Source organism: Delphinus delphis, chromosome 3 (genome assembly GCF_949987515.2).
Source record: "Delphinus delphis chromosome 3, mDelDel1.2, whole genome shotgun sequence".
Lineage (NCBI taxonomy): Eukaryota > Metazoa > Chordata > Mammalia > Artiodactyla > Delphinidae > Delphinus > Delphinus delphis.
In genome coordinates this window covers 26272997-26296074 of record NC_082685.1, presented here as the reverse complement: position 1 = coordinate 26296074, position 23078 = coordinate 26272997, and the positions used below count along the sequence as shown (strand labels likewise).

At 39.5% G+C, this 23078-nt stretch overlaps 1 protein-coding gene across 3 annotated transcripts; it reads left to right on the top strand.

Moving 5' to 3' along the window:
* The first annotated feature begins 5905 nt into the window (after nucleotides 1-5905).
* NPM1 (nucleophosmin 1) lies at nucleotides 5906-22008 on the top strand. 3 transcript variants are annotated; one of them, XM_060008402.2, is made up of 11 exons: nucleotides 5906-5924; nucleotides 8383-8462; nucleotides 8955-9074; nucleotides 9405-9498; nucleotides 10056-10162; nucleotides 10262-10329; nucleotides 14757-14814; nucleotides 15169-15252; nucleotides 16102-16203; nucleotides 18330-18404; nucleotides 21658-22008. In XM_060008402.2, the coding sequence occupies exons 3-11, from the start codon at nucleotides 9009-9011 to the stop codon at nucleotides 21694-21696; spliced, it is 693 nt and encodes a 230-aa protein (XP_059864385.1). In that variant the 5' UTR covers nucleotides 5906-5924; nucleotides 8383-8462; nucleotides 8955-9008; the 3' UTR covers nucleotides 21697-22008. The 3 variants fall into 3 exon arrangements, with proteins under 3 accessions (XP_059864385.1, XP_059864384.1, XP_059864383.1); XM_060008400.1 differs by lacking the exon at nucleotides 5906-5924 and adding an exon at nucleotides 6112-6338; XM_060008401.1 differs by lacking the exons at nucleotides 5906-5924; nucleotides 18330-18404; nucleotides 21658-22008 and adding exons at nucleotides 6107-6338; nucleotides 17237-18318.
* Nucleotides 22009-23078: the final 1070 nt, after the last annotated feature.

The window sequence follows — 23078 nt, the reverse complement described above, 5'->3', positions numbered from 1 at the left end:
GACCACATATTCCTCATTCTCGAAGTCAAGGAGACCTTCCCGATTACACATGCGCAGAAAGGCTCCTTGGAGGTCAAAATGGAGGGGGCGCCACCCCATAGTAAGTGATGTCAACTACCCATAGGCCTCTTTGCTAGAATCCATCTTAGCTAAGCGATGTGCACACACACAGGGGAGGACCTTGAGATATACTAAATACGGGCTCAGAACCAGGCAAAGCAAGATGACTGGTCAAAGGAAACCTGGAAGAAATACCCCATAAAAGTAATTCAAACTACCATGAGGGTGCAACTCTCTCTCTGAGCCCACCCGTGTGTCTATCCACACGTACTGTACTCTTTTTCCTCCTAACAAACGCTTTACTTGCTTCACTACTTTCTGTCTCTACGTGGAAATTCATTTCTACACAGCTGACGGGCCAGGGCCTTGTCACTGGTCACTGGTTCCTGGTGGTCTGGTGGCTAGGATTCAGCGCTCTCACTGCCACTGCCCGAACTCAATCTCTGGCCGGAATTCGAAATCCTGCTTCAAGCCACTGCAGGCCAAGGCCACCCAAGATCACTATCATACCAGAAAGTAGGAAAGCTATCAAAGACTATTGGAGTCATTTCACGAAGAATCAAAGCCAACTTGAAGGGACTCTCACTGCCCAAACTGGGCCATTATGAGCATCCCTTCCCCCCCAAAAAAGGGAAGGAAGATTGAAACACTGGTTATGTTTAAATTCATGTGCACATAAAGATACTAAAAAAAGAAAAAATACAGGGTACCACCTATTATTCTGAAAACAAGTAAATAAAAGGAGAGGTGCAATCATTTATGAACTATTTTTCTAGTTTTCAGGGTAACCAAATAGTTGATAAGGGAGAAGTCTCCTTTACAGAAGAACTTCAGCCAATAATTGTAGAGGGAATGATAAATTAGAAGGAAGGAAGCAGCTTAGAAAAATGGAAGGAAGCAATGGTCAGTTAAAACTCTTAGGTGAATGGAAGACTTTATAAAGGAAGAATCCAGCTGATAATACCTGAACTTGACATCACAAAAAGAGAGACAACCAGACATTATGCGCACCCTGACACAACATGAGGTATTCTACGCACCTATGTATGAAGTGTTCTTGTCAAGAAAGTGAACATGACCTTGGTGAAGCCGCTACATCAGAACTGTCCAACACAAATTTCTGCAATGATGGAAATGTTTTTGTGTGCTATCCAATACTACATCTAATACCATAGCCATTAGCCAATAGCCACTTAGCTATTAAGCACTTAACCTGTGAGACTGAGAAATTGACTTTTAAATTTTAGTTAATTTTAATTACAGTAAGTCCCCTACAAACAAATTCCCTTCTGAGAGCATGTTTGTAAGTCCAATTTGTTTGTAAGTCCAACAATGTTAGCCTAGGTACCCAACTAACACAATCGGCTATATAGTACTGTAGTGTAATAGGTTTATAATACTTTTCACACAAATGATACATTAAAAATCACAAAACATAAAGAAAGCATTTTTTTTTTTTTTTTTTTTTTGTGGTACGCGGGCCTCTGAGTGTTGTGGCCTCTCCCGTTGCGGAGCACAGGCTCCGGACGCGCAGGCTCAGCGGCCGTGGCTCACGGGCCCAGCCGCTCCGTGGCATGTGGGATCTTCCCGGACCGGGGCACAAACCCGCGTCCCCTGCATCGGCAGGCGGACTCTCAACCACTGCGCCACCAGGGAAGCCCAAGAAAGCATTTTTAATCTTACAGTACCTTGAAAAGTACAGTAGTAGAGTACAACAGCTGGCGCCTCTTAGCTGTACCAGCTACATCACCTCTGCTTTTACGCTTGTTTCTGGACATCCTGGGCTTGAAATAAAGATACTGTACTACTGTACTCTATACAGTAAAGTACACAAAAGCACAACCACTTGTAGAGGATGCACACACATGACAATGTACGTGAAACACATGAACTAACGTGACTGGACATGTGAACACAGTTCGCATCTTTGAAAGTTTGCAACTTGAAGGTTCATATGTAGGGGACTTACTGAAATTTAAATTTAAGTAGCCACATGTAGTTAGTGGCAACCACACTTGACAGAGCAGCTGTAGGTCTACTAATTTATAGAAAGGATAGGGGATAAAGGGACACGTTAAATGATAACACATCTCAGTGTATAACGTGTAGACCTTGTTTGGATCCTTATTCAAACAAACCAAACATAAGAGACAACTGGGGAAATCTGAACTGGATAATTCATAATATTAGGAATTATTTAAAATTTTTACTTGTATCAATGATATTATGTTTAAGCTTTAAAAAATTGTTCTTTCTCCAAGATTCATACTTTAGTATATAAGATGAAAATGTATATGTCTGGGATTTTCTTTAAAGAATCCATCAGAGGGACTCCCCTGGTGGCACAGTGGTTAAGAATCCATCTGCCAATGCAGGGGGCATGGGTTTGAGCCCTGGTCTGGGAAGATCCCACATGCCACGGAGCAACTAAGGCCGTGTGCCACAACTACTGTGCCTGCGCTCTAGAGCCCGCGAGCCACAACTACTGAAGCCCTAGAGCCCGTGCTCTGCAACAAGCGAAGCCACCACAATGAGAAGCCCGCACACTGCAATGAAGAGTAGCCCCTGCTCGCTGCAACTAGGGAAAGCCCACGCGCAGTAACGAAGACCCAACGCAGCCAAAAATATAAATACATAAATAAATAAATAAGTAAATTTATTTTTAAAAAAAAGAATCCAGCGGAGGTGGAGGGGGAAGGGTGGTGGGAGGGTATACATGAAACAAGATTAGCTATATGTTGATAACTGTTGAAGCTTGGTGTTGGGTATATGGTGTTCATCATCATATTCTTTCTATTTCTGTGCATGTTTGAAAATTTCCATCGCAGAATGTGTTAACAAATGAAGAGATAAATAAAACCTAGAATTAAAAGAATAGTATGTATTTTATCCTATGGAATATTATACAACTCCTAAAAAGAATTTAATGGGCCTCTATATATTATACCATGGAAAGAAGGCTAAACCACATGAGATGAAGGGAAGTTGCATAACAATTACTATGGTCTGAAAGTTTGTATCCCCTACCCCAAATTCATGTTGAAATCTTAAGCCCCAATAGTAGTAATATTAGTAGGTGGGGCCTTTGGGAAGTGATTAGGTCATGAAGGTGGAGCCCTTGTGAATGGGATTAGTGCTTCTATGAGATTCTGCAGAGCTCCCCCTAGCCCTTTCCAACGATGTGAGGATACAGTAAGAGGTTTGCAACCTGGAAGAGAGTCTTCACTTGACCATTCTGGCAGTCTGATCTTGGACTACCAGCCTCCAGAATTGTGAGAAATAAATTTCTGTTGTGTATAAGCTACCCAGTGTTTTTTGATAGCAGTCTGAATGGACTAAGACAGCAATATAGAAAGTATGATCCTATTTATATAAACAGTAAAAAGATGCATTTATATGTACATATATTTGTAAGTAAATACCTGCCCTTTAACGTAGAAGTCCATTTCTTAGAACATATTTACAAAATTATTTTTAGACATCCAAAAGGATATATGTACAGATACTTAACTGTAGTGGTCTGCTTGGGCTGCCATAACGAAATACCACAGACTGGGTGGCTTAAACAACCAAAATTTCTCACAGTTTTGGAGGCTGGGAAGTCCAAGATGAAAGTCAGTGGATTCGACTCCTGGTGAGGGCTTTCTTCTGGCTTGCAGATGGCCTCCTTCTCACTATGTCTTCACACAGTGGAGACAGAGAAAGCTCTGGTGTGTCTCTTCCTCTTCTTATAAGGGCCCTAGCTTATAGATTAAGGCCCATCCTTGTGACCTCATTTAACCTTTATCACCTTTTCCATGTTCTATCTCCAAACAGTCACATTGAAGATTAGGTTTTCAACTATGATTTTGGGGGGAACACAAATATTCAGTCCATAACATTTACGAAAGCATTATTTCTTATAGCAAAATTATGGAGACAATTTTTGTGTCCATCTATGGAGAAATGGATAGTTAAATTATAACATATCCATATTATGACTAGTTTGGACAAATGTCCAAAATATATTTTTGAGTATAAAAAGCAAGTTGAACAATATATGAATCACACACATTAAAAAAATACCCAAAAAACCCCCTAACTATATAATCCATCCCCCCCCACCCCCGTTATATATAGTCTGGAAGTATAGTCATTCAACTACTAACAGTGATTAACCTTAGGGAATAGGAATGGGGATATGAAAAGAGGGGCATTTAACTTTTTCACTTGTATAAGCCTAAATACTTCTAATTTATTTAAAAGATAATGGGCATTCATTACATTTGTAAATCTGAAAAATGCAAAAAGTGGTTTTTTAAACCACTTGATTCCATGAGATATCTAAGTGCCTGAAATATTAAAACAGCAAACGTGTTTATATAACATGAGCTATGCCTCTCAAATGATTGCGGCACTGTGCAGAGCTGCATCGAATAATCACGGTCCAGAATCCAGAAACATATTACAAAGTAGTCCCAACTTTTACTTGCATGGGCTCAAAGAACATTAGCCCCTTCTCCACTATCCTGTAGCTCCTCTCTTGAGACTTTCTCATTCTAAACGTCTAAATCCTCCTCAGCCACAGTCCTGTCCTCTTTTTTTTATCAGCCTTCCTCAGTTCCTTTAAATAGATATCCTTGCAAGACTCAATTTTTCTCTAGCAATCGGTCACACTCTGCGTTTTAAAAGATCCAAGAACCAGGCTGGTGAAGACTTTTCTTCAATTGGGGGAAGGGAAAAGGTGAGGAACAGCTTAGTCTATTCACATATTGCAAGCATTGATTTCTCCAAATTCAGAACTGTCATTCTGTTAACTAATAATTGGGTCATGTGTATTATGATTTATCTCAGGTAGATTGTATTCGGGTAGGGAATTACTGTCACTATTTTTATTCCTTACAGTACTTCTTTAATTTATTGTTTGGGCCATTGATGTAAAAAAGATACCTAGGGGAATCCTGGGCACCAGGGCCCCGGGGCTGCGGTTGGGGGAGGGATGGTCCTCAGTTTGTCAAAGTGTAGCTTAAGTTGCTCATTTCCAGGCTCACTTCCAAATAGTCTAATTAAGGTCTATGCATTTCTTACAAGTCATATGCCTTCTTTACAGGTCAGAACATTCTTAGAAATCCTGAGGATTCAGAACTGCACTGCCTTAGACACTGGACCCTCATATAATCCTCTGAGCTCTTTCAGTTGGATGTTAGTATTCGACTTCGAACTAGAGAACCCTGTCTATAATCACTTCATCTGTTTGGGCACCTTCCTAGCGGTCCGTTTCCTTGTCTGCAAAGCGGGGATAGTCGTGTGTGCCTCACAGGACGTTATGTGGGGACATGTTGTGGCTATATAGCCCTGTTAAAACCTTCTGTCTGGAGAAATCACCCAGGCTTGGTTCCTGCCCTGCTCATGTGGAAGAGGCCGACTTAGTCCCCTTTTGTCCCCAAATGACATAATGAGGAAGGATTTCAACTTCGAAGATGTTTGCTCAGAAACGACAGAACGATAAAAACAGAGTTGAATAAGTCTGGCCAGCAGCTACATCTTTTCTCTCCAACAGATAATACTGCGTACGGTCCACTGTCTCTGGCACCTCAAGCTTTAACTTTGGGGAAACAATGAATTCTGCGCCCAGGCCTTCAGGCGAGTCAAAAAACCCGAAGTGGTTATGCTTGTTTGGAGGCCTGCGAGGCACGAGGAGACGGAGAAAAGTGAATCGAGCTGCTCTCTGACTCACAACCGGCTCGCCCTCCGTACCTAACACAGCTAACTGTTACCGTCGCCATTTTGCAGGGTGGGCTGCGCAGTCTCCTCTAGCAAGGCCCGCGCGCCTGAGCCAGAGAGGACGTGGAAGGCTAGAAGGCGGGGAACGCGCGCTACCGGGGGTAAGCACGCGTGCGCACAGGCGGCGGCTGCGGCGGAGGGGTGGGGCCGGGGTACGAGTGCGCGTGCTCGGTGGGAGCCCGCGAAGTACCTGGAGGAGGTGGGGGACGAGGTAGAAAGGAGTGAGGTTGAAGAGCGCTTGCGCGAGAGGGCGACCGTGCGGGGAGGGGGGCTCCGGAGCACAGGCGCGGAGACGGGACTTAAGGAGGTCTCGCGAGATCTCCAGGTTGCTATATATGTGCGCAGGGAGCCCGCGTCCTTTCCCTGGTCTGATTCCGTCCTGCGTGACTGTTCCTTCGAACGGTAGTCTTTTATCTCCGTCCACTTTCTCTCCCACCGAAGTGCGTGCCACCAACCCATGGAAGATTCGATGGACATGGACATGAGCCCCCTGAGGCCCCAGAACTATCTTTTCGGTAACTGCTGGGGGGTTGGAGCGAGGCCGAGCAGGGCCTGCAGGCTTTGGTGGGGGGGGCGGGATCCCACTGAGGCCTGGGTTAGCGAGGAAAGCTAAGCAGGCTGGAGGCCTGAGGGAGTGGGAAGCGAGCAGACGGGGTCCTGCCGCCTACAGGATGGGGACCCAGGAGGGGCGAGCCGGAAGCACGGAGGGGGGGTGGGAAGGAGGGGCGGCCTGAAGGCTGAGGCGTCAGCGGTCCGAGGCCCAGGGCCTGAGGTAACGTGGAACCGACCGGCTGAGGGTTCGGCCGTTACGCGGGGCCCATGATGGAGCTCCGGGCACAATTATTTTCTGGGGTTTTGTGAGTTGGTAGGCTTCTCATTCCGGGCGGGTGCCTGAGGCTGAGCTCCGCGTTGGTGGTGTAGGAGGTTTTGTGGGTTCGTGGTGTGAGGAGGCTTGGGCCTCCTTTCTGGACGAGAGGAACAATTGAGCATGGCGTTGTCCTCAGGCCTCAGGGTCAGGAGCTCTCGACCGAGCTTCGGCCCCAGTGCCTCGGCTGGTTGCTGGGGGCAAGGGAGGTGCGACCCGGCCCGGCCCGGCGTGAGGAGGCCGCGACCGCTGGGGAGCACGTGGTTGCCACGTGGTTGGGGGAAGGAGGGGGGTGTGGGCGCTGCATCCGGGGCTCACTGGTGTCTTGTCACCCCCGAGCCTGGGGTCCTGGGGCTTCATTGAGGCTGGTGAGCCGGAAATGTTAGGTGAAGTGGTTGGTAGCTCCAGGACTCTTGGAAGTCTTTTGTTCGGTGCTTAACATCTATGCTGGTAGTTCTCATTTAGAGAATCCTCTTTCTGTTTCACCGCGTCCACCTCGCAGAGGAGGTACTGCCGCTCAGAGAACCGAAGTGGCTTAACGAAGGTTGCACTTGTAGGAAGAGACTACATCTAACCCCATGACCCTTGCCTCCAGATCTGATGCATTACAAATGATTTGGGGTGGGGGCTGGCTAGGGAGGGAGACTGGCGGAGGCCAGAATTACAATTAAACTTGTAATTCTATGCCAGGGTTTTGGAATTTCCCCCCTCGAGCACACCAAGTACCATACTAAGGGGCCTTCGTTGGTTTTTCAGTCTCACTAAACTGAATTGTTGAAGCCTTTGTGTCAGGCTTTAATTTAAAGTAAGTGCAAATCCTGCCCCAAATTAATTTTGTTTCCTTATATACTATGCTGAGATTTGTTAATTGAGCAATAACAGTTAAGCATCTATTCCAGTAACTATTAGGTGACAACTAAATGGGACTATTTAAATTAAATAAAGTTTAATTCTCATGGTATTTAAGACAATTTGCTTTTTCATGAATGGTAGTAGTAACATGCACTATGCATTAAGGCTTTTATTTCTAGCATTTTGAAAAGCTGGCGTTTCTGATCAGTTTACATCAAAATTTATATCAAAATTTTTGCGTTAACTCTTGCTATTGTAAGTATCCCTAGGATATTTCTATTGTCTTAAACATAATTTCTGAACAGAATTTAATGTACATCATTTCTGTTACTTCGAAGATGGAATGTTGACCCCTGTAATGAGTTTTAGTTCTTTTACATTTGTAGTTTTTCTGTTGTAAATGCAAGCTGTTGATGTAGGTGTTTGTGTAACCATTGTCATTTTCTAAATTTGGCACCTGGGAGTTTTGGTAGGTAATTCAACTTTAAAATAATATATATATATATAATATATATATATAAAATATATATGGGATTTTATCAACATTGTATGTTAGGGTTGGTTTCAGTTCTAGGTTTACTAAATTTTTCATTCTGTTTCTACATGAGAATAGTAGTGTAGTTGAGCATAAAATAATGTAGTGGAATTTATAAAGCTCTGTATGGATGTTATTTGCTGTTCATATTTTGTGTTCAAGAAATCCAGGAAGAGGTACTTCTGCCTTGCCTTTTGGTAGCTAGAATAGTAAAAATTAGTTCACAAGTTAACTTTTTGGTTACACACACTGAATTTTTAGTGTTATTTTTCTCCTTGTTATAGTTGAATTTTTTCTTCATTTACAGGTTGTGAACTAAAGGCCGACAAAGATTATCACTTTAAGGTGGATAATGATGAAAATGAGCACCAGTTATCTTTAAGAACGGTACTTAAACTTTTCAAAATAAACTACTTAACATTTCTTGATTTCAGTCTCTTAGTTCCTATTCGTGTGGATTAATACTTATTTTACAGCAGTATTTTTCTTTCCTTATTTATGTTCTTCGCTTCTACAGTTGTATTAAAATGCCCTTCAGGGTAGTGATAAATATAAATCTTATTTGTTCTCCACAGACACTAGCCTATAGCCTACTACTTAACTTCTAGGTGGCCAGTAAAAGGTGGTTTGTACTTAGGCGTGGGTGATGACGTAAACATCTTTGTCATCAAATGCATTTTTATGTAATTGTTAAGATTTACCAAATATGAGAAATTGTCAAAGTCACATAAAACTTGAAAACAACATTGTGCTCAAGTCAGTTTCCCATCAGTGGTAATAATGAAAGGTTTATAATTGTTCTGATTTTTTAAAACAACTGGTTGGGGGGGTTGTAAAATGGTGGAAACTTAAGTTGAAGTACTGTTCTTCTATTCACAGGTCAGTTTAGGGGCTGGTGCAAAGGATGAATTGCACATTGTCGAAGCAGAGGCAATGAATTATGAAGGCAGTCCAATTAAAGTAACACTGGCAACTTTGAAAATGTCTGTGCAGCCAACGGTAAGGGCACATTTACACTTTGGATTTTATGTCAAATTCTAATTCTGTTGCCCTAAGGTGAGCGTCATTTAGGTTACAGGGAGATTGGGGAATTTGGTTTGGTTTTTTCCTAGTAGTCACAGCTGCATATTCTGTCACTGGTGTTGACTGATCATCGCGGTGGTAGCTGCTTGTTTATCAGGTGGAAAAAACAGGTTCACTGATTTGTTCATTTGGCTTATGGGTTTGCTTGTTCAGAAACATTTTTAAGTTATGAACAGATTTTATACCTAACATGTAACCATTTTTTTCCCCCACAATATTTAGTGATTTATAATTTCTTCTTTTTAGGTTTCCCTTGGGGGCTTTGAAATAACACCACCTGTGGTCTTACGGTTGAAGTGTGGTTCAGGGCCTGTGCATATTAGCGGACAGCACTTAGTAGGTATGTTATTTTTATGTTATGATGCTTATTTTTAATGCAGTTACTTTGTTCCCAATTTGGACTTTATAAAGTATGCTTAGTTCTAGTACGGCTGTCTGTAATAGGTTCAAGTGGGAATCTAGGGGCTTCCCTGGTGGCGCAGTGGTTGAGAGTCCGCCTGCCGATGCAGGAGACACGGGTTCGTGCCCCGGTCAGGGAAGATCCCACATGCTGTGTAGCGGCTAGGCCCACGAGCCTGCGTGTCCGGAGCCTGTGCTCCGCAATGGGGGAGGCCACAACAGTGAGAGGCCCGCATACCACCAAAAAAAAAAAAAAAAAAGAGAGAATCTAGTAATTTATAACTAGAAAAGCCTGGTGTTTTGCATGTAAAACCTAGTAATGAGTATTAGTCCACCAAATTCCTTTTAAAAAATTTTGTTTTTTTTTTTATTTTTACTGTTTTTCTAATAGAATCTGAGTTTTAAAATACTCATTACTGTGTCTTATCAGTGCCCTTTTTTCTGAGTTCTTGCTGTTGGTTGAATTTTAATAGTGGCTAATAAAGAATTTTATTTTAGCTGTGGAGGAAGATGCAGAGTCAGAAGATGAAGAGGAGGAGGATGTGAAGCTCCTAAGTATATCTGGAAAGCGTTCTGCCCCTGGAAGTGGTAGCAAGGTTCCACAGGTACAGATGCAATTTACTATACATAATTTATTCTGGCCTTTAGTTTGGTAGTTTGGATTAGTACTTACTTACGAGTGTGTGTCCAATTATTTTTTTAAGAAAAAAGTAAAACTTGCTGCTGATGAAGATGAAGATGATGATGATGACGACGATGATGATGATGAAGAGTAAGTAGTGTGCCCTTAGAAACCTGACATTGTTGTATGGGGGGTTATGAAAATGATTTACCAAAATCATGATTAGTGGTTGTCAGTTTGTGTTAAATGAGCTGAGTTAAAGGATGGAATATGCAGCACTTCCCAGGTGTATTTGACTAGGTGCCTTTTTTCTGAGGAAGGTTTAGTGGACACATTACTGTATGCTAAGTCTGGTGTATTTTACGCTGAACAGTTTATAATAAATGGGTTGGGCATAAAGAGAATCTGAATAGTTCCAGCTATATTCATTTTGTAAGTTGTCACTTGAGGATTTTTTTTCCCCACAAAGGATTTTGGCATATGGTTGTCCTGGTCCTTATGAGAAAATTAGATTCTAAAAGAGAATAGGATTTTGCTGGAGAACTTAAAATTTGGTTGTAAACAAGATTTGATATGTTTGTTAAACTAGGTCAGGCTATGGTAAAGTTACAAACACGCTATGGAATAAAATGCTCCTCATAATTAGTCTTTCCTATATGCAGCCATATCAGAAATTTATTAATATTGAATTTTTAATTGCTTGTCAGCTTTGTTCTTGAGTTCTCAGGTTGGTCCAATATATATTTACTGAAAACAATTGAAATGGAATCTTAAGACTCTGAGAGAACATGCACTAATTTGAAGATCAGATCTGCAAAGTAGGTTTTCAGTGACCTCAACTAGCCAAGCTGGTAGCCCTTTAAAAAGGCCTTTGAGCATGACAGTGGAAGCAGAAAATAGGAAAGAGTTGAATGCTTAAAAAATTCAGGGGGCTTCCCTGGTGGCACAGTGGTTGGGAGTCCACCTGCCAATGCAGGGGACACGGGTTCGTGCCCCCGTCTGGGAGGATCCCACATGCCGCGGAGTGGCTGGGCCCGTGAGCCATGGCCACTGAGCCTGTGCGTCTAGAGCCTATGCTCCGCAAAGGGAGAGGCCACAACAGTGAGAGGCCCGCATACCACACACACACACACACAAAATTCAAAATTACCTGCATGTTAAACTTATAAACAAACTCAGTATAGTTGGTGTTTGTTACTACTTGAGTATGCCTGAGCTTTGGAAGATTTTCTGTCTTTAAAATGGGGATAATTCCTGATGTAGCTACAGTGTAAATAGTTTACGTTCTTGTCTTCCATGTCTTCTCTAAGCTGTCTTTTAAGTTAGGTGGTGAGGGAGGAATGAAAAATGTAGATGGTGACAAGGTCCAAATCGGTAAGTTTTCATAAAAGGGAAAAAAGGGTAGTCAGATACATGTATAAGTAGAGGCAGTTAATGGATCCCTTGAGGATAACAAGTCTTAGAAGATTCCATTGGTTAGGGGGCAATGAAAACGTTAAGAGGAGCCCCAAGGTTTGTTAGTTAAAAGTAGTTATTATGTGGAAATTGTAAGCCATAATCCAAGAAGGCTTGGAACCCACAAAATAAAAGGCAGATCAGTTGGTTCTGTTCTGGGGATGGAAGGGGTATGGTATGGGGTTGGTTGACTGCTGTTGATGTAAGCAAGAAAAGCTGAAGACCATGTAGTACATTAAAAGTTAGTATGACCAACACAACATTGTTAATCAACTATACTCCAATATAAAATAAAAAGTTAAAAAAAAAAGTTAGCATGGCTTACAGATACATCCTGGGTGGATTATTCTGGGTGGCCAGGGAGCTATGAGGGGTGACTTAGGAGGACAGTTTTTAGGGGCCCTGAAAATGTTAGGCGTTCAAGCATGGCTGGCATGGGGCCCCCGTGGGGCCAGAGTGGCCATTCCCCAAGTGGCTCATGGTTATGGCTGGGTCCTGGGGCAGCATGGGCTGTGCTTTCTTACAAATTCAGTGTTGTTTCCACAGGGGCCAGATCAGGTGAGGGGGTGGTGGAGAGTGTTCCACGTTTTTCATTGAGGTGGCAATGGGATTTGCCTAGGTGCCACCCAGGAAAATATCTGTTACTTAAAAAATAAAACAAAGGGTGGTTCTCCATAAACACCCTTTTCCCCTATTTTATTAGGGAATATCCTAATAAAACTGCTTACAGTAGTGGTTTTATAGAAACCATTGTCATCTTTTTTTTAGTGTGGGGTAGCCCATGCAGGTATTGGGTGCTAGGGCCAAAATTGACAAATCACTGTTAAAAATTACTTAGAAGACGTTATATGCCTTTAAATGTATACTACATGGTATTTTATCCAGTTAACATAGCAGATTTTTACCCCTGTATTGGAAAGAAGTGTTTCTTTGGTTGCACATGGGTGAAGTTACTCTTGTTTTTTATTTAGACTATGTAGTGTGGAAGAGAAACCATTTTGGCCAGTATATAATGTTTGGTTTGTGAAGTAATTACAATTTAAACCAATTCCACCATTTGCTGACTCGTACTTATTCGTGGACTTCTCCAGTGATTGGATTTTTTCCCCCCAGTTCCTCCATTTAGAGTGTACAGTTTGGTGCTTTATAGTGTATATGCACAGTTGTGCAGCCAATTTCAGAACATTTCATCACCTCAGAAAGAAACTATGCTATAACCCCTCATCTTCCCCAGCTCTAGTCAACCACTAATGTACTTTTTGTATTTTATAGATTTGCCTGTTTTGGATATTTCATGTAAATGGAATCATACAATATGTGCTCTTTTGTGGCTGGTTTGTTTAACTTATCACAATTTTTTTTTTTTTTTTTTTTTGCGGTACGAGGGCCTCTCACTGTTGTGGCCTCTCCCGTTGCAGAGCGCAGGCTCCGGATGTGCAGGCTCAGTGGCCATGGCTCACGGGCCCAGCCGCTCCGCGGCATGTGGGATCTTCCCGGACTGGGGCACGAACCCGTGTCCCCTGCATCGGCAGGCGGACTCTCAACCGCTGTGCCACCAGGGAAGCCCTATTACAGTGTTTAAGATTCATCCTTGTAGCATGTAGCAGTACTTTTACTCGTTTTGTATTATTGAACTGTAAGAACTTTTTATATATTTTGGAAACAAATCCCTTATCAGGTAGAATTTACAAACATTTTCTCCCATTCCATGGGTTGTCTTTATACTCTGTTGGTGGTCCTTTACAGAAAAACTTAAATTTCATAAAGTTTGGTTTATTTCTTTTATTGTTTTCGGTGTCAGACCTAAGAAACCATTGCCAAATCTTCAGAAAGTTTTATAGTTTCAGCTCTTACCTTTTATCCGTTTTGAATTGATTTTTGTATCTATTGTGAGGTAGGAGGCAGTTTTATTTTTTTTTTTGATTGTGGATATCCAGTAGTCCCAGCACCATTTGTAAAAGACTTTTCCCCATTGAATGGTCTTTGCCCCCTTTTTGAAAATAGTTACCATAAATGTATATTTACTTTTGGACTCTTCAGTTCCATGTCTATCCTTCCGCCGGTGAAACATTATTCTGATTTCTGTTGCTTTGTACTTTTTATAGATTTTAGTTTGTAATTACTTAATGTGAATGCTTCACCTTTGTTCTTTTTCAAGATTGATTTTGGCTACTTTGGGTTCCTAGAGTTTCAGTGTGAGTTTTAGGATCAGTTTCTATGGAGATACCAGCTAGGATTCTTTTAGGGGTTGTGTTAAATCTGTAGATTAATTTGGAGAGTTGCCACCTTAATATTTACTGGTCCATGAATTTGGAATGTTTCTATTTATTTTAATTTCTTTAAATAACTTCATTTTCAAAAATTTATTTTCAGTTGTAAAAAACATAACACCATATTTCCCATCTTAACTGTTTTTTAAGTGTGCAGTTCGGTAGCGTTAATCATAATCACATTGTTGTGTAACATCTCAAGCTCATCTAGTTACACTGAAAACCATAACCATTGAACAAAAAGTCCCCATTTCCACCTCTCCCCTGCCAGCCACCAGTCTACTTTTGGTTTCTATAAAGACTGATTCCTTTAGATACCTCATATAAGTGGAATCATACAGTATTTGTCTTTTTGTGACTGTTCTTTCACTTAGCATAATGTCCTTAAGGTTCATCCATGTGCTACATTTGAGGATTTCCCTAAGACTGCATATTCCCTGATATATATACGTATATGACATTTTCCCTACAATTTGTTTATGAACATTTGGGTTGCTGCTTTTTTGGGGACGGGGGGCGGGTTGGCTCACACAGAGCTGCATGCGGGATCTCTTAGTTCCCCAACCAGGGATTGAACCTGTGCCCCGCTGCAGTGGAAGTGCGGAGTCCTGACCACTGGACTGCCAGGGAATTCCCTGGGTTGCTTCTACCACTTGGTAATTGTGAATAATGTTGCAGTGAAAATGAATTTGTGTTCAAGATTGTGCTGTCAGTTCTTTTGTCAACCCACAAAAGTTTGAAAGCTCTTCATGCTTTGAATGACTAAACTTGTAGGTTCATCCACTTTCTGGATAAGCTTTCTAGATTTGTTGAGTGCATTGAATCAGTAATAAGTACTTATTTCATTTGTAGTGATGATGATGATGACTTTGATGATGAGGAAGCTGAAGAAAAAGCTCCAGTAAAGAAAGTAAGTAAGATACAGTAGTATAAGATTATCAGAAATAGCTAATAACAAAATGATGGGAATTTTTGCCATTGGCTTGTTTTGTGGTTATTGAAAATTGTCTTAGGAGAAGATGATCTCATACTTTAAATTTTTCTTGAGTAGGGCTATCCTGGAAACTTTTCTAATAGTGGGGAATTACTTATTTTCTTTATATAGCCTTCTGTCTGTTTGTTAACCCTTTTGTAATCTTTTGTCGAAATGATTGTTTCTCTTAGCGTGACTGCTGCTTTTGCCATGGTTTGGGGCAGTTTTATTTGTACTAATATGTCTGTTATGTAGGGAGGGGCACTGACTAAGATTAATTTGTAATTGCAGTCTGTACGAGATACTCCAGCCAAAAATGCACAAAAATCAAACCAGAATGGAAAAGACTCAAAACCATCAACACCAAGATCAAAAGTAAGTGGTAGCATACAAATACAAGGTCCATTGAAGTAGTTAGGTTCTTCTGTGGAAGAATCTACTTTTAAAAATTTGGTAGGTCTTTGGAGAACGCCTGTAGCTGGTGTCGAAGAGCTAAGATGTGATTATTTTATTGGTAATCACTGTCGTATAGTTAGACAGTTGACCCTTGAACAACATAGGTTTAAACTGCATGGGTCCATTTATCACGGTTTTTTTTTTTTTTGTAAATGCTACAGTACTGCATATCCACGTTTGGTTGAATCTGGATGCAGAGGAACCACAGATGTGGAGGGCCGACAAGTTATACACAGATTTTTGGCCACGTGGAGGGCTGGCGTCACCTGTTGACATTCAAGGGTCAACTGTATATTGCCGTGGCTTTCTAATGGGGGAGAAAGCCGACAGAAAGATTTTTATTGTGGTACAAACAGTTGTGTCATATAAGGGTTCTTGCTTGTTGAAAGGTATGTTTATCGCATAGTGCAGTTTCTGGTGCTGGCCGCATGTTGGGAGATTATCATTTAAATGCTATGGAATGGGCCCCAGGCATCAAGCTGCGTTAACTTTGTTGCTTCATTCTTGGGGACCTTCTGGTTTCTTTTTTTGATAATATACTTTAAGTGTAGAACTGACCTTGTGTTGAATATAAATGCAGGCTCAAACTATTTCCTATTCCTTTCTTAAGCAATAATTTAAAAATAATTGTTGAGACACGAATTCATTTAACTCAATTCTGGTGTATACTTGTTTTTACAAAGGACTGTAAGAATTTTGTTGAGAAAATCCAGGTAGAGTGTGGGTCTTAAGAGTTCTTATGATGTTAAAATTCGCCTTTTTTCCCAGGGTCAAGAATCTTTCAAAAAACAGGAAAAAACTCCTAAAACACCGAAAGGACCTAGCTCTGTAGAAGACATTAAAGCAAAAATGCAAGCAAGTATAGAAAAAGTGAGTAAAATTGTCTTCCTTGAAGGAACTAAATTGGTAATTTTACCTTTCTGGGGTTTAGAACAGGACTCTTCCTCATTTTTTATAGTTAATATACTTGCCCTTGTGTGAAATTATCTCAAAAATGAATTACTGGTTACTTACATTAATTTATAGTCTCTGTTGATTTTTTTGCATATTTGAAGTGACATATGCTTTATTTTCCATTATAAAAGGAATACAAGTAAGTTGATTGTAAGATATATTCTTACCTTAGATGTTAAAATGAGAGCATTTCCCTCACCTGTTCTGGTCATGAGATGCCACAGTACCAGCAGAGGGCGTTTGAGTCTTCTAAAATTGCAAACAGCTGGAAAAGTAGTCTTTGGCCGCTTGGTGTTGTAGTTTTTTAAAAAATTACTCGTGTTTGACTGTAGTCAGAAACATTCTCCAACAAATTGAGTCATTTCTATTTGCCATTTGCACCAAGATGTCACCAGGCAATACGTGTGATAATATCTTGAATTTTTGAGTGACTAACGTGTTTACATTTAGTCTCCTTTTGTCTTAGTGGAAATGTGTGAAAAGAGGATTAGCTTTTGTCCTACTTGCCTTGCTTGATTTGGGGTGGGGGGGATGTACTTAGTAAACTTTAGTGAACTCTGGAGTATGGAGTAATTGGTTTTAATGCCTTGAAACACATTTGAGAGAAACTTTAAAATTCTGTGAATATTCTCAGACCCCAATTATTGAGAATAAATGCGGGATGGTGAGGAAAAGTTACTGACTCCCTTTCCCTATGTTTTTTCTGTGCTCACTAGGTTCTACATGGCTTCGTAGATTTCCTTTCATTGTGCAGTTATGAGTCAGTTGGAAAACTAACATTTTAGAACCAGAATGTATTTCTTGATTTTGCTTTAGTACAACTGTAAACCTTTTAGCCTTCCTGGTATCGCTGCTTTATTTTTATCCCTTGCGTACCGTTCTAAAATGACATTTTAGATACCCCTCCCCCTAATTTTAATGTGGTCCTATCTCCTTGGTTTAATTGCAGGCGCATTGAACAATCCTGGGCACTACTGGTAAATTAAGCCCAAAGATGGGGAGAGAGGAAAAGGAGAGACAAATATAGTCCAAACTGAGTATCATCAACAATCCAGACTGAAGTCTTCTATTTTAACTCAATCCCCTTTCCTGATTTGCCACCCACCCATGCCCCCCTTCCAGGCTGGAAGCAATCTCTTGATCTCCTAAAACACTTTCTTTTGACTGCTGTGATCCAGTGAACCTTATACTTTGCTTTCTATTACTTGTGCATTTGCCTCACCTCTTTGACCATATTTTAATCACCTTTGTATCTCCCTAGCTGCTCAATAAATATTTGAATCAAATAAGAATGTATGTGACAATAATTTAAAAGTGTAAATTATAGTGAGGTTTATTTTCTAGGTGATGAGGCAGTTAAGTATCTTACACCATACCTGAAGCCTTCTTGATCCTTTTAAAATGCACAGAAGATTCAGGTTACAAGGAAAATCAAAATTTAGTTATCAAAATAGGAAACAAAAGTGAAAAAATTAGTGCGTTAAGGTAATTCCAGAGCAGAGATAAGTATAAACATTTCAAGATTTTTGAAAATATTTGGTGACATATACTTTGAAAATAATTTGGTGTTACTACTATTGTGCTTTCTTCCCTGTGTCCATAATTGAAAGGAATGGCGAAGTTTAGAGTTTAGTGAAATGTATTTGGTCCTGGGTGGTAGAGGATGGTGATAAAGCCGACTTGTTAGATAAATACAGTAGGTAGTCAAGTTGATGGTTGAGTTCCTGAAGAATCACAAGCACAGCTTATACTTCGTGTTTTTAGAGTGGCTGGGTGGGGGCAGGGAATTTGAAACTTGGACAAACCTTATTCAGTACGAGAGTACTTGTGGAAGACCTAGGTCCTAATATGTTATACAAACATGTCTTTCTAGGCCTAAAAAAGGATTTATTCAGTATTAAAATGAAGGAGTTGAAGAGACAAGGAATGAATCACAATGATCCATATAATAAACAGCACTCAAATCTTTGAGGAATTTCTCACAATCTCCCTCAAAAACAATGTTTCTATACTTACCCTTAATAATGCTTTTGTCTCAATAGGGTGGTTCCCTTCCCAAAGTGGAAGCCAAATTCATCAATTATGTGAAGAATTGTTTCCGGATGACTGACCAGGAGGTAACTGAACTTTGTTGGAGACATGATCAAATCCAGAATTTTTATTGTGACTTATTATGGCTATTTGTTTAGTCTCTTTAGGTGTTGGCTTCTTTTAAAATGTTCCTAACCACAGACAATACTTCAGATTAAATACATGGAAACTCTTAAGAATTTAGTTGGCAGAGACTGAGGAGATAACTTTTTTAGTACATTTTTCCCAGCTTTTATACAGTTGGTAAATTATCTCTTGGTTACTGAACTCAGTTTTGCTTTTGGTACTATGTTGGCTAAGGAAATGAGCTGCGGTTTTCCTTGCTGCTCCATTTGGCTACTTGGGTCAGTCTGTTCTTTGCTTTCTTGTGAGTTGGCAGAGATGATTTTCTCCATAGATGTTATGAGAAGCACATTTTGCTGAAATCAACCGAAGTGTAAAATCAGTTGAGTTAGATCTTGTATTTCTTAATGTGAAGAAGGTATTTTGTCAATAGAAGAAAATTTTTATTTTCTAAATAAATATTCTATTTATTCTAAAAATAAATTTTATTTTTACTGTCTTATTTATAGTTGCTGACTCGCAGATTGTAAAGGAAAATGTAAAAGCAGTTACACAGGGTTGCTAGGCATCATGTACATACAGGACATATTCTGTGTTTAATGGTTTTTGTCAGCGCTCCCTAAGTCTCCTGTATTCAGCTTTCTTCAATAAATTAAATTTGTTATTTAGAGATCTTTTTCTACCACAGTATTTAGTACTTAAATGACTTAAAATGGCAGCGCTATTTTTCTCAGTTTGAAACCCTTTCAGTGGTTTAATACTCTTTACTTGTTTATTGTGAATTCAGCCTGCCTTGTTGTGGTCACGAGATGACCAGTTTCAATCTTTTCGATTCTTTTCGTTGCTATTCTGTTTTTGTGTATATTTGAATCCCAAAAAGCCAGTGTAAATTATGTGAATTTTCTGCGGACATTTAGTAAACATAAAAGTCCTTTTAAAACTATGCAGTGTGTAATTGTCAATTCAGTATTGAAAATGGTAGAAAGTGAGATATATAAACCATCATCTATAACAGGTAAGCATAAGAGCTATATAATTTTTTCAGCTAATACCAAAGGAAGTGGTAAAATAAAATTTTTGATTAAGAAAAATTCAGGTGAAGATAAAGTAACTAAAGTTGCAAGGGCCTTCCAAACAGCGTAACGTCAGTCTTGCAGCTGAAAATGACTGAATTCACTGCTATCAGAAATATTTTCTGACTTAAAAACTGAAAGCTGTTTTCAAGTGCCAGGATGAAATTTCTGCAATAATAAAAAATATATCTCAGTTTACTATTATGAAATTATCAAAACACTGAATATGTCACATTTTTATGGCATAGCTGCAGATGTAAGTAATCACAATGTGTAAAATACCTTCCCATTACTTGTGCAGTTTATCTTCTGCAAAAGAGTTGTTTATGAGGATTTGGCTAATAAAATCCAGATGGAACCTGAGAAATAATAGCAAATTTTTGCAGAAACTCTTGAATTTAAAGAGTTAATGAAAAAAACTGTACTGCCTTTTGTGGAAAGACTACAGATAAAAACCTTGCTGAATGTTTATATAAAGGTGCAAGCAGTATTTACTCGAAGTTGAAGCAAAACATGATGTATTCGAAGGTGTTTTCTGTCCCATTCAATATTCTATATAATACGTAAGTCAAGTAGCATCTGGCTTTTTTTTTTTTTTTTACATTAGAGTGTCATGAAAATGTTCTTCAGTATTTGTATTCAACGTAATGATTAGTGAATGACTGATATTTGTTGACATGGTATTCAGTTCTCTTGCATTTGAAATCCAATGGCTGTGTTTAAAAACAGTATTTAAGAAAATCCTATTTATTTGAAGCACTGAAACACTTTGAAGAAAAGGCCCCCAAAGTTCTTTTAAATAATCCATTGAGTGAAACCTGCTTATTTAAATGTCTCTTCAGCAGTAGGACCACGTAAATTAAAAGAAGAGAAAAGTCATTGAAGTTCTCCATTGCTTTAAAAGAACTTGTTGAATCCTTTGAACGGTTGACAAAAACATCAAGACTGTTTTTTTTTTAAGAGGCATTATTCATGAATAGGAAAAGAAACACCAACTTGAAGTAGATAATTAATACTGCACTTACATGATTGTCATTTGAAATGTTTTTTATCACTTGAAGATTTTGGCTCTTTTACATGGATGTTACTAAATACCAGCATGAGAACAAGTAGAATGAATTATATGTTGAAGAGGGATGTAGAAATTGATGAGGGATCTCTTCTTTTTGGTCATTGGACAATATTTTTTTATTTTAATTTTTATTTTTTATTATTATTTTTTTTGCGGTACGCGGGCCTCTCACTGCTGTGGTCTCTCCCGTTGCGGAGCACAGGCTCCGGACATGCAGGCTCAGCGGCCATGGCTCATGGGCCCAGCCACTCCACAGCATGTGGGATCTTCCCGGACCCGTGTCCCCTGCGTCCGCAGGCGACTCAACCACTGTGCCACCAGGGAAGACCTGGATAATATTTTAAATCATTAGACTTGAAGAATGGAAAAGCAAGTTAGTCATGGAAGATGGTGTTCTGTGTTTCAGCAAACCAGAAGAGCTTGTCTGAGTAGCTAATATGGCAGAACATGTTAAATATATATAGTGTCTCATAATGCTAATGCTAGTATGTGTTCTCATTAATGAAATAATTTGGATGTGACCACTGTATAAACTTAAAATGTAAACAAAATATAAGACTGTAATTAAGGAATTTTATTATGCAAAATAAGGAACTGTTGAGATCCCACATCATCAGGGAAATATAACTAGAGGTAAAAAAAAGATGTAACTTTGGTATATTTATATAGTTTATTTCAGATAAGTGTACTTACTTTTATGTGTGCCGTGTACAGGTGCATGTTTTTCTCTAAATCTGGCAGCCTGAAAGCAGATAACATGGAGGCAACATTGGCCTAACTGGTCTTTGTTTCCTTAACTAGATATCTAAGTTGTTAAATGTATATTAGTATAAAAGTGACTTTGCGTACAAAAATCACATGATTTTATGCCTGAATCGAAGTATTTGAAATTAAATTATGCCTAAGTATAAATTTCCTTGAAATCAGTTCTTAATTATCTAGAGTGAACCTTTTTGGTGGTAGAATGAAAAATAGATATGTTGAATTGTACAGAGACGTGGTTTAATTTATTGGTGTGTATGAAGTGTTGTGGTTTTTTAACCACATTTCTTTTCTCTTTTTTTTTTCCAGGCTATTCAAGATCTCTGGCAGTGGAGGAAGTCTCTTTAAGAAAATAGTTTAAACAGTTTGTTAAAATTTTCCGTCTTATTTCATTTCTGTAACAGTTGATATCTGGCTGTCCTTTTTATAATGCAGAGTGAGAACTTTCCCTACCGTGTCTGATAAATGTTGTCCAGGTTCCATTGCCAAGAATGTGTTGTCCAAAATGCCTGTTTAGTTTTTAAAGATGGAACTCCACCCTTTGCTTGGTTTTAAGTATGTATGGAATGTTATGATAGGACATAGTAGTAGTGGTGGTCAGACAAATGGAAATGGTGGGGAGACAAAAATATACATGTGAAATAAACTCAGTATTTTAATACAGTAGCACTGTTTCTCTTTCTGTTATCCTCTTTGTACTTTGTCAAAGAAATACGTGTACATAGTAAAAGTGTCAAATAGTATTCCAAAATCTCTAAAATAGTATCCTGCCCTACCCCTCCAAATAGTTCTGCTTCTCAGAGTTAACCAATCTATTTTTCATCAAGAGGGCTTAGTGCTTTTACCTTACCACCTCTTAATAGTTAATTATAATCAAATGTTCATCAGACCTTCTTATCCACCTGTCCTAGCCTTTTCACTCCCAAAGAAAATCTGGCATGTTAAATAGCCTGCAGCAGCCTTTCTCAACCTGGGTTCTTTATCTGAACCAGAACACAAAATTATTTCTGTGACTATTTTCTTAATTTATCCAAAATAGTACATATTTGAGATCCATAGGGGAAGTTAATTTATTGCATGTGGTGGTTATGTGAGGACATTCAGGGACTAAACCTTGGGACCCCTTCATCTGTTAGACCAAGATTCAATTGCATGATGGTCAGGGCTAGATTCCTGTTCTGCTTGTTTTGCTGTGGTATATCCTCCAGTAGTTACCCAATAGATGGGGGAAGTATTCTGATTTTTTTTTGCATACCTGAAAACATCTTGATTTTTGACATCAAATTACATGCTGCCTTGTAAGCCGAATCTTTTTCTCTGAATTTTGGGTGTGAGCTGCCTTTGTTGGCCTAGTCTATTCCATTTTTGGGTATTCTTTGTATATGACCGGTTTTTCTGAGAGCTAATTAAGATTGCTTTATTGCTGGTGTTCTGGAATTTTATGTGTCTTGTAGACTTGTTCTTGGGCCCTGGTGGACTGTGGGTCTGTTCTCCAGAGATAAAGTTCTCTGGTCTGGGCCTTTTACTGGGGAGATTTTACCCTTCTACTTAACTCCCATCCATTCTTAGGCCTTCTGTTTGATTCTCTTGGATGTTTTTCTTCATTCCTTTTTGTTTAAACTTTAGGAGAGAGACTTTATTTTCTGTCTTCAAATTTGTGTTGCTTTTATTTTTTTTAACTTCCAAATGCTCTTGCTTGGTTCTTGGGATGCGGTATGTAGAGTCTGAAG